The sequence below is a fragment of the Oryzias latipes genome, chromosome 12 (genome assembly GCF_002234675.1).
Source record: "Oryzias latipes chromosome 12, ASM223467v1".
NCBI classification, from domain to species: Eukaryota; Metazoa; Chordata; class Actinopteri; order Beloniformes; family Adrianichthyidae; genus Oryzias; species Oryzias latipes.
Window position 1 is genome coordinate 24,358,102 of NC_019870.2, and position 11,797 is coordinate 24,369,898.

At 40.0% G+C, this 11,797-nt stretch overlaps 1 protein-coding gene across 1 annotated transcript in view; it reads left to right on the forward strand.

The window, feature by feature from the left end:
- Positions 1–6,683, forward strand: part of scai (suppressor of cancer cell invasion) — a 36,500-nt gene extending 29,817 nt beyond the window's left edge. The window contains exon 17 of the mRNA XM_004075063.4: positions 1,314–6,683. Within this exon, the coding sequence (XP_004075111.1) occupies positions 1,314–1,460 (147 nt within the window). The 3' untranslated portion in view covers positions 1,461–6,683. The remainder of the gene's footprint in view (positions 1–1,313) is intronic.
- The last annotated feature ends 5,114 nt before the right edge of the window (positions 6,684–11,797 follow it).

Below are 11,797 nucleotides of genomic sequence, written 5' to 3' on the forward strand. Positions count from 1 at the left end.
AAAATAAATAAATACATACATACAAATGAATAACTAAATAAGTAAATAAAAGCAGTGAAAAATCAGCTACAAGCCAGGTTAAAAAGATGGGTCTTGAGCCTTTTCTTAAAAGCATTAATGCTCTCTGCGGCTCCCAGAGGACCTGAGAGCCGCAGAGGGGTCCATAGTGCTGAAAAGCAGCCTCTCCATAGGTTTTGATTTTTACAACCAGAATGGTTAGAAGACCAGTGCCAGAGGATCTCAGGGTCCGCGAGGGTTTATACTTTACTAAAAGATCTGATAAATAAGAAGGCGCAAGATTGTTAAGACATTTAAAAACTGTTAAAAGCACCTTAAGACTCCTGCAGAAACCTCTCTGAGCCTGCACAGGACAAACCTGGAATACAGAATGAATGGATAGATGGACGTTATTGGTTGCTTAAAAAGCTTTAGTGGATTGGCAGTCGGTTTGGTTTAATACAAAAAACAGCAGCTTAGAGATCCCCCAGTAAATTTTTAGAGCCATTGAAAAGTCCTACTTTTTAAATATTGAGGTGGAGCACTCAGGTAAAACTCATGCTACTTTCACACCAGGCATGTGGCACGTGTTCAAGAACATGCTAAAAGCACATTTAACCTATTATGTTCACACTAGACAAGCAGGCTTCTTTTTCTTTTTCTACTGTTTACCAGCGCATGTTGGAATAAACTTGGTGCAAAATGTCAAAGTGGTGCACATCATGGGAATTTTGCTCCAGGCGTTTTCTGCCACCGCTCTGATCCAATATACAGCATTAAAGACTTGGTGTCATGTAATTCCAGCTAGGAACAAACCGCAATTATTCAATTCTCCTCCACGATCAATTTTAAAGCAATTGGCACTTAAGTCAAATGAAAGGGATGCCATCCACAGGTCACTACCAAATCTGAGTTCCTGATTGGTCAACGTTCAGCCTGGTTGAACTTTTAACGCACGTTCAGTGGCCACGCGTTTTGTACGTAGAGCCCAAAAACGGCCATAGAAACATGGGTAGCTACAATAAACACATAGACTTTTCATTGGAAGAGGTTGATGGAACGCATGTTGTGTGAACGTAGCTTTAGAACAGCCCAGTGAGCAAAGATGCATTGTGGGTAAAACCCTTTTAGCAAAATGTTTGCTGAATGTTGCCTTCTTCAGTTGTGTTTTGTTAGCTGGTGTTGGTGATTGCTTTCAAACAGTATTTTTAAATTATTGACTCTAGAGTGTACACTGTTAGAAAACATGCACAAATGCTTTCAACAAAGTGGTGACGTCAGAAGATTCACGGACTTTGTGCATGTGTCATTCACAGGAGGCCCGGAGTTTCCCTGAGTCTTACCCGGAGCTGCCCAAGCAGGACACGGTGGAAAGCAGCCTGCTGCAGAAGCAAATTTTAGAGCTGGCAGCCATGCTGGACGTGCAAAGCTCATTCTGGGAGGATTCTTTGGAAGCCTACTGACCTCTTCTCAAAGGGCAGGAGGCACGTGTGTGCACACAGACTCAACTGCCAGAGCCCTCCAGCTGAACTCAATCCCGCTATTTCTCTTCCCTTTTGCAAAGGTAACCTAAAAACCTGTTCAACCCCCAAATCTCATCTAGTGAATTTTGAAAGCTACCATATCACATACACATAGAATGAGAGTTTATTGTAAAGAGAAAAAAACATTTTGACCACCAAAAAGTCAGCTCATAAAGAAAAATCAAAAGCTGCACACAAATTAATTTTCTAATTAGTTTAAAAACTGCAGCTTTAAATCAAATACATTTAATTTGGTCATTGTAAAGAAGTTGGTATCAATGTTTATGATGTTTAATTTATATTTGTTTATAGTGTCGAGCTTGTAAAATATATTAGATCCATAAGGTCACGAGCAGCCTGTAAGTCCTCTGTTCTCCAAGAATGGAGGAGAGCAGAGGAGCATCAAAACAAGCCAGTCAGTTTCTATGCCTATGGTTTATTATCTTATTTAACAGTGATGAGCACTTACACTCAGATCATGCTGGATCATTTCACCAGATCTATGATAATTATTATTTCAAAAGAAAATCAGCAGTAGAATGCGTTAAAATTCATGCAGTGACAGAAGCTGAGTGGCAAACAAACAGGGCAGCAGCAGCAGAAAGGACTTCATCCAAGAAATTACCCACAATTACTCAGTTCTCGTTGTGCTTACTCTGCCCTTTTATATTTCTAATGCACTGTATATCTAAAACTGTATGTAGATTTTTGTGCACTCACTCACTGGCCTCTGTAAGAACACCTGAGCAATCGAATGCTATACCATTTCCACACCCTGATTTCTTTGCTCCTAAAAGAGAAGTGATCAGTCGTTTCTTGATTTGTGGTTTTGAAGGGTTGGGGCCTCTTGTTGCTTTGGAAAAGGTTAGATTCTTTTAGTTTTGGGTCAAACGTTTCTAGAGGGACCACAGAGGAGGATTTCAGGGAAGGCTCAGATTGAGGAAACTGATCTTTTAGGTGAACAGCAGGTGAAACGTGACGGACATCCGCTTTCCTACAGTCCAGGAGTGACGAAGCAGTTCACACCTTTAGGAGAAGTTCAGAAAGTAAGCACACAAGCCCAGGAGGGCATCCAAGTCAAAGAAACACATGAAGTACTTTAGTGAAACTTTTGAGTCTAAGCACATCTTATTCCCACTGCCTTCCAAATAACAGCTAGAGCATATTGCTTATAGAGCACTTTCACTGAGCAATCATTTTGATCAAATTTTAGAAAATATTTTGAACCCATTTTATCCGTCAGAGCTCCATGAATGCTGCCCGAGACATCATGAAGAAAGAAAGCATCTGTTTGTGGATTCTAGTATTTGTATGCAGTTACATTACCTCTGTATCATAATTAGGCCCCCACATACTTCTGTAAAAGCATGCATCACATAATTTTATCAAGATGGTTCCAATTCTCTAGATTTGTCATTAGCTTCTGTCATCAGTCAAGTCTTCGCAATCCTCAACAAACATATTGCTCTTTTCACCTATTCCTTTAAAAAGTGATTTTCTTTTTTTAGTCCTCCTCATTTTCTGTAGGATTAAATAATTTGTTCTATTCATCAAAACATTCCTTATAGTGAACGTTCAAGTTCTTTTTGGGACCACAGTTCTCTGTTTAATGTGAAGATTTTATCTCAGTCCTTCCAGGTTTCAGGCATGTAAAGGACCATTTAAATGCACATTAGACACTGTAATGGTGCACTTGTTATTTTAATTCATTATAATATATATGCATATATAAAATATCTAATTGAGCCATCTCATAAAACAATTAATTCTGCACACTTAGTGAAAAAACTTCAGCTTTTGCAGAATTTGACCTGAAGACCCACAAGTCGGACTTGTGATCAATAGTTTTTCATCCTGTAATTCCTGTAGTTTTTTTATTGATCCTTTTTGAAATTTCCCTAAAATATTTACCTTAGGTATTTCATAAACTTTGTGTACAGATGCATCATGACAGAAAAAAATCAGCTGACCCTTTCATACATACATTTGCAATAATGATGTTTACCAGCTTCATAGACACATATCAACACAGCAGAATAAAATTGAGGCATGCCAGGAAACTTGTTATAGTTACTTCACATAAAAATGGATATAAAAAGAGAAGAGTCCAGCTTTGCTGAGAGTTATTGTATCATGTTCTAAAAATGACAAGACTAGAATACACTTTAGAACATGTTGAGCATAGGTCCAGATGGATCTATAATGCATTACAAATCATTGATCACAGAAATGAAGGCCTTCTTGTCTGTTTATTAAGCCAGATCAACACATTTCGATATAGTGGCTCTTTTTTTGTGGGTTTTTAAAAAGCTGAATTTCTGTTTTTTCATTGCATTCTAACTAGATTTCTGGCCCTGTATAATATCTTGGTTACGCCACCAACAGAACCTCCAACTCATGGCTGCTTATCAGTCTCTCTATACCGGTATATTATTTTTGCATCTGGTTTCTGGTTTCTGCATCTCAGTTGTCTTGTTTTTCTCAGATCCTCCTGCATCTTTCTGGCTTTCTTCATGATCAGCAGCATCATAATGACAAACCTGTAAAAATCTGTTGAGGTTACACCATTTTTTTCACATTCTGCACAGATTGAACAAATGAAATCACTGATCGTTGTAATGGCATCTCACTATACTTCTGACATGAGACGGGTTGGACCACTTTTGAACGTCCAGTGCGTGTTGTGCCCTGGCAGACCTCACAGTGGTTCGCTGTTAAAAAATAATGAAAAGTATCTGCAGTGTCACGGATTAAAGTTGAGTCTCAAAAGTTACGAGGTTCTGATCAGTTCACTTTGAGTTTTCGTCATTTTTCAAACCGTTTCTAGGGTGTTCATCACAGATGCAGACACAGATTAAACAAATCAAATTGTTCTTTTGGTGGAAGAACTGTTCTTCTTGGCTACAGTTTTTGGTGCTGAAGCATCTGTGGTGATGAAGGAATGCATGGCTCGAATGAGCAGTGTAGCTCTCTGAAGGAATGCAGTCGGTCGGATCATAATAGGAATACTTTAATTTATTTTTTTACTTTAATAGAAAGTCTCACCACCTCCTTATTTATCAAGCGCCAAATTTTAGAGCCAATATATTAAAAAACCTCATAATCACATGTGTTTATGTGATGGATTTTTAGCGGAGTCACAGCAGAGAGGAGCTTGCGCTCATAGAGGAGGTCACAAAGGTCAAACTGACTGCAGGCAGACCATCTGATCACTGTGTTGATCCTTATGCTGAAGCCCACCAACAATACTCTTATCATATGTTAATAACAAGCTGAAATATTGCAGCAACGCATGCACAGGTACGACCTAAGAGCATTTTTAGTGTTTATATTTGTTGACATGTTTTGTGTGTACATATGATGTAAAGTAATGTTTTGACACTATGTGTTTGTTCATTTTTTTAGTCAGTAATGTGTATTGAAAATATGACAAAGGGGGAAAAAAGGGAAAATGTCTATGAAGTCAATTTAGTTTCCAGATTGTTTTTTTTTCTCTACATTCCTTCAGTCTGAGGACTTAAAGTGAGCCGGAGGAACGTTCCACTGTGTTCTCCAGAGAGCAGCTCTTTATACATTCTCCTCTGTTCTCACATCCCTTGTGTGAAACCATTAGAGACTGTAGACTTGTTTTTACGCTACTTTTCTAAGAAAAAAAGGTTTTTCCAGGGTGCAGTTCATTTGAATGGTAAACTTTGTCACACAATGACTGATTTTCAGTTTACAAGCTGGCCTGTTTTCACTCTCCATCAGTCCCTGACTAAAATATGATGGCAGATTTCTTCTGAGAGTCATGAAGCAGTGAATTCAGCCTACATACAGTCATGGACAAAGGGTACAGAGTCCTATCTGAATTCTGTTTCGTTTTAAGTGAAAGTGTGCAAAAACCTATTTCAAATCTTATGATCGAACTGAGGCAAATACAAGATCAATAGGATGTAACTTATTGAACTATTGTTTATGTTAACCTAATTAAACCAGAAAGAGATAAAAATGCAGTTTCCATTCTTCATCTTTATCCTCAGGACAGTTTAAAGCACAAACCACAAAACTTCCGACAACATGTCCTGAAGGCTCAAGTTCAAGAAGGAGATGCACAGTTGCCATGCACCGCTTCATGTTGGTGAAAACCAAAAAAAACATACAAATACCTCATTACAACTGTGAAGCATGGCAGCGAAGGGCTGATGATGTGGGTTTGTTTCACAGCTCTGTGTCTGTAAAACAAGCCCACACTTCTTGGAAAAGAGCAATAGTTCAATCCCACCAGAAAACACGGAACTGGGTGTTTCAAAATGTTTTTGACCTTTGTTTGCAGTAAACAAAAGTAAAAATGCTATCATCCTTTGAAGGTTCTATTTGCCTGACTGAGATCCATGCAAAGGATATTAGTTTTTATGTTTATCACACCCCAAACGAATTGAATGACAAAATGGATACAAACCTTTGTCCATGACCGTGCGTCTTTCAGACATTTATGATTACTAATCTGTTTTTTATTGGTGGTTTTTTTATGCCAGTGAAAGTCCATAAACCTCCACAGAAAAGGGACCAGTACAGAATATTGCAATTCAAAAAAATCACTGACCAATCACAAAGATCGGATCACTTGTATAAATAAATGGTTTGGAAAATAGTGTAATTTAAAGATAATGCAGATATTTCTAAAATATATAAAACTTGATGTGGTTGGAAGGCAAATTGCAATTAGACACTCACAGAAATAGAACTAAACTCACTCAGCAACATTTTGTAAATCGAATCGGCTAGTTTTCAATCATTATTAGGAGGGCCCCAGCATCAGAAAAGTACAGATCATGCCTATGGAGAACAAATAAAAGAGTACTCTTCAACCAAGCAACCCTTTCCTCCCAAGATATGCACAGGTCCTTTCTACCTTTTACTATGTTGAACGTGTTAAGAAGGTTTTAAAAAAATATGTGACTTGCTTGTTGCCATTGTCAAATGTATTTTAATATTTCTGTTTAAAAAAAAGAGCAGATGGTTATCTGTAAGCAGCATGTTTGCTTAGAATAGAAAGTGCCAAAGACTGGTGTGCCCTCACTTTCCCATTTTCATGGTTGAAACAGTTCATGTCTCAGATGTTTGGTTTTTCTGTGTATTGCCAGATGGAGTAAATAAAAAAAGAAGATCTGGCTTCATAAAGAGTGATACTTGGCTTTTTTTTGCAAGGTGAAATATGCTTGCTTGATCTACACCCAACAAGAAAACAAAAGAAATGTATCACATTCTTACCTAAACAAGAATTTACACGAATATGACAAAATTGTTTCAGCACGATGATTGTCAGTGTCAACCTAATGTTCCTGAGCAGCTGTTTTGACCCCATGATTACCTAATTTACCAAACTTATGGAGATTAATGATGTAAAAATAATATTAATAATTATTAAATGTATAACGGATTATACATTTAAAGTCCCGCTTTGATCATCTTTTGATCTATAGTAAGTGTTCCCAGTGTTCTTTCAATTTTGCCAAAATAAAAAAAAAATCTGTGTTGTTTTCTAGGATACTTTCTGCAGAGTTCATTACAAATTCACTTCTGAGTTGTGGGCAAAATTTTTGGTGTGGGGAAACCCCGCCCCCACTTCCCATATTGCTTCTGTTGACACACACTCCCACTAGTTTATAACCCCAAGCTAACATTAACAAAAATGGCGAGCAAAATTGGAGCTATCCAGTCGGACAGCTTAAAGCCAGATACAAGATCAGATGATCTAGTCATCTCCCTGGTCCGCTCCATGCATCAGAATGGAGCGGACCAGGGAGACTGTGGCCTGCCCAGCGAATTTTCTTTGTCACAAATATGATCTTTTTTAAATGCCATGTTTTTCGTCTGCTGCTGATTCACAGTGATTATCAAAAATACAAAGGAAAAATGCAATCTTAAGGTAATTTTCTTTACATTTGTCCTCCATCACCAGAACAATGCCACCAGAACATGTTAAAAACATCAAAAACGCAAGTTTCATTGGAGTGGGTCTTGAAAGAACCGACAGTGGTTACAGCAACAGAAGATCACACCTGGTGCCGCTGCTGTCAGCTATAAACATGAAACTTAGGCTACAATTCACACAGGCTCACCAAAAGTGGACATTAGAAGATTGGAAAAATGTTACCCGGTCTGATGAGTCTCCATTTCTGCCAGAACATTTAGATGGTAGGGTCAGAATTCCACGCCAACAACATGAAAGCATTGACGTAGCCTCCCTTGTATCAAGGGTTCAGCCTGGTGGTGTAATGGTGTGGGCGAAAAGATTTTGGCACACTTTGGGCCCGTTACCTGAGTATTGTTGCTGAGCATGTAGTTATACATGTAAGAATGGCAGGGGTGACTGATGACGGGAGAGGCCTTGCTTTACCTGCCTCCCCTGACTGCACGTAATGGGTGAAACATATTTCAATAAGGAACTAAAAGCTGCCGTACTCATCCCAAACCCACCCAAATTATACCCACTCACCTAAAGAAAATGTTACCAGCAAAGTTGGAATACAAACCGATCAATTGGGTGGAAAACTGCCCAATCTGGCAACACTGAATTCTCTGCTGGCAAACTTGCCATTGACTGGAATATTCCATGGCTGCAGAGGGTGGGGAATGTCAAAACTCTCTCACATGATCAGTCCTCTGCCATTTCAGTGATTCAGGGTGTTTTTTGTTTTTTTTTTATGAAAGAGTCAAGTAATGATGGGTGAAAAAGTTATTTTAGTGTTCAGCTCAGGGACCCAAAGTGTTGGCAACCTTTGTCTTTTTTTATTTATTTTTTTAACTTGTCCTGTCCATCAGCTGGGCAAACAGATGAGAGCTGAAGGCCTCTTGTGTTGGACATATTTTACTTTAACACCAGGGGTTATGCATCTTCTGAAAAACCAGAGGTATGTCTGAATAAACCCCTATTGTAATCGAGGCCAAACTTTATTCAATTTAATCATATTTGAAAATCTTTTGTGTTGGACCGGAAGGAAAAGGAAAGAAGGGAGGTAGAGAGAGGGATATCAGATAGGGGGGGATAGGAGGGTGATTATCGGGGGGGGGGGGGGGGGGGGGAGAGAAACCATGAAGCAGCATAAAGCAACACGTTTCTGGATGGTTGTAATCATTACGGTGAGGTTCAGATGTAATATAAGTGTACAAGGGCGGGGCCTGTCCACACACTCAAATGTCACAAACATACCTGTTGGCTCCAAAAATGTTCACAAGTCAGCATGTACACAATACAGATAATGTTCCCACACGCATACATATGCATTCAAACCAACTAGTGTGAAATATTTAATTCAATCACGCAAACTATTTGCACAAAGGTGAGCTAACACCTGTGCTCAAATGAGTGTTTATGCTCTTCTAAGATGGATGATGGAATGTAAAAAGAAGGAGGGAGAGTGCCAGTCATCTCCACACCAAGACCCAAGCCGTAGCAGCAGCGGCAGCCAGAACCCCCCAATACCCACACGGCAGCATATAGAGAACAACCGCCCCCTGGGCGATCACATCTGCCACCCAGGCCAGGGCCAGCAGGACCGCCTAGGGACCCCCCAAAGCCAGAGAGCAGGGATGCATGGGGGGGACAGAGAGTGCAAGCTCCAGCCCAACTAGAAGAGCAGCCGCCGGGAGGGCCCAGCGCGAAACCCCGCCCCAGAAGAGCGCCCACATCCCCAGACGAGCACCTCATCACGACCCAGGAGTTCTGGTTATCCCCCACCCCAACCCCAGGTACGAGTCAGGAGGACCCTCAAGGGAGACCCGCCCCAAGCTCCAGGCCGCCACCCACCTGGCCACGGTTGGTCCAGGAGAGAGCAAGGCAGGGGCCAGCCATCCCCGTCCAGGAGGAGGACACCCAGGGGAAGAGGGGGTCCACAAGAAATGTTGTAGTGTTGGCCCGACCAGGCTCCCTAACAGTAGCCCACCTATGTCTAATGGTAAGTCAGCCCCTGCCTATGTGATCCTACAGACATTGTGCTATGGAGAGAAAATAGTCTAAATAGGTGTGTGTGTGCGTGCGCGCGTGCGTGTCTCCAAGGCCGGAGGCGGATCCCCCTTCGGGGTTCATTTCCCCGTTCGGACCCTCATACCTTTCTCTGTAACACACAACATGAATGCGCGCCCCCAACACACTTCCGCTGGCCCCTGTCACGCTGCATGCGCTCTCTCCTCTTTCTTACACACATGCGCGCGGCCCCAGCACATTCACTTCGTTTCACCACTTACTACTCACCTGCTGCTCCAGCCGCCATCCTCGTCATTGGATCGGCATCCTGGAAAATGAATCTTGTAACTTTTCTATCTCCCGTGTTTCCTTTTGGGTTCCAGCGTCTGGGTCTGTCTCGGTTCTTGCAAATCATGACAAAGAAAATGTTATCTGGCAAACATGACAAAAACTTGCCAAACCTTTGGACAAAACTTCTTTTTCACCATTTTCTGTTCCTTACAGAATAATTTGTGCTCAATAGAGGTACTGATTTTCTATTATATTAAAATATGTAGACATTTTTAATTTTATATAAAAATGGCATATCGTTTTTATAGGATTTTTTTTAGGTTTTCAGACAGTAACCCTTGTGCTATCCTAGGCATTTTAACATTGGGAGTTGGGTCATCTAGACCCACTAGACAGTGCGCTAAACCTTTTTTCTTCAATGATTTGTGATCTTCACTGGTGTCCATGGATTACATGAAATCCTTTTCACCTTTATCCACCTTTGTCATGGTAGGGAGAACACGTCAAAGTAAGGGTGGGGTTATCCAAGATAGCACAAGGGTTAAACGTCTGAAAATATTTTCAATGATGAACACACAGAGGTTTGCAGACAATGAGTTTTAAAAGATTTGGACTCAAACATTTTACATTTATCCTTTGGTGTATTTTACCAAAACACATTTTGGTATGTTTCTTAATTTTCGTTTGTTTGACTTTTTCAATAGTCCTCCTCAGTACAGTAATCAATTTGTTTTCTCTTAGAGGACACAAATATTAGAATCATCTTACTGCTGTCAGTCACTGGGTCCAATGTTTGGTTAGTGCTGGACATAGAAAGCTCTATCATTTTCTTTGGAGACACCTCTTCAGGAGAGTTTCTTTGTCTAGATAACCCACCATCTTTGGGACAGGATTATGGTTGTTGGAGCACATCTTAGAAATGTTCTACAAAAAAAAATTAAAAAAATCAAAAACAATGACGAGGACTGTTAGGACAAACACCTGAAAATAGTTTCACTAAGGGGACATCTGGGTCAAAAGAACAATTAACCCTTGTGCTATCTTACATGACCCCACCCTTGCATTGATGTGTTCTCCCTGCCATAACAAAGGTGGATAAAGGTGGAGAGGATTACACGTAATCAATGGACACCAGTGAAGATCACAAATCATTGAAGAAAAAAGGTTCAGAGCACTGTCTAGTGGGTTCTAGATGACCCAACTCCTAACGTTAAAGTGCCTAGGATAGCACACGGTTTAAAGTTTACACAACTGTGTGATGTGAACGTATTATTTGTCATGATGATTGGACACTCACATAGTGTTGCTATGCCTTCAAAAGAAACCGTAACTTCCAGATACAAACAGACAGGATGGTAATGGTGAACCAAACGGACATTGCAGTCGATAAAGAACAGAGGAAAGCTGTTGTGGAGGATGTGGTAGTACCAAGTGATGGGAACATGAGAAGGAGGAACATGAGAAACTAGAAAGATACCAGGGGGTACTCAAGGTGGACTTCATCCACTCCCTGTGCCTTGCCGTGTGGGTACATACCTGTACATATACATGTATGTACACAGGTATTTGTATTTGTGTACATACATGTATATGTATGTAAACACACGATGAGTTACTGTGTGTGTGCGTGTACATACATATACATATATGTAAACACACACACACATCAATTCATCTCTGTGATTGACATGTTCAATTTCATTTTTTCTCTCACACAACCCTCTGCATTTATCCGGACTTGGGACCGGCACAAGAGAGCACTAGATTGTTCCCCTTTGTGGTTGCATTACTCATTCATTTCATCATTCACTCATTCATTCACACACTCTTTTTTAACCTTTTTTTTACTCATAGTCAACCTAAATAACAAATCAAAAACAAAACGTTTTTTTTCTTTTTTTTTTACTTTTTTATCTTTTAACAAAACACAACAACATTGATAAATGATTACATTTTTTTAGGGTGGACCTGAGCACCATTAGAAAACCCCACAAACATTAAATAAAACTTTTTTTTATCTTATTTATCCTTTAACAAA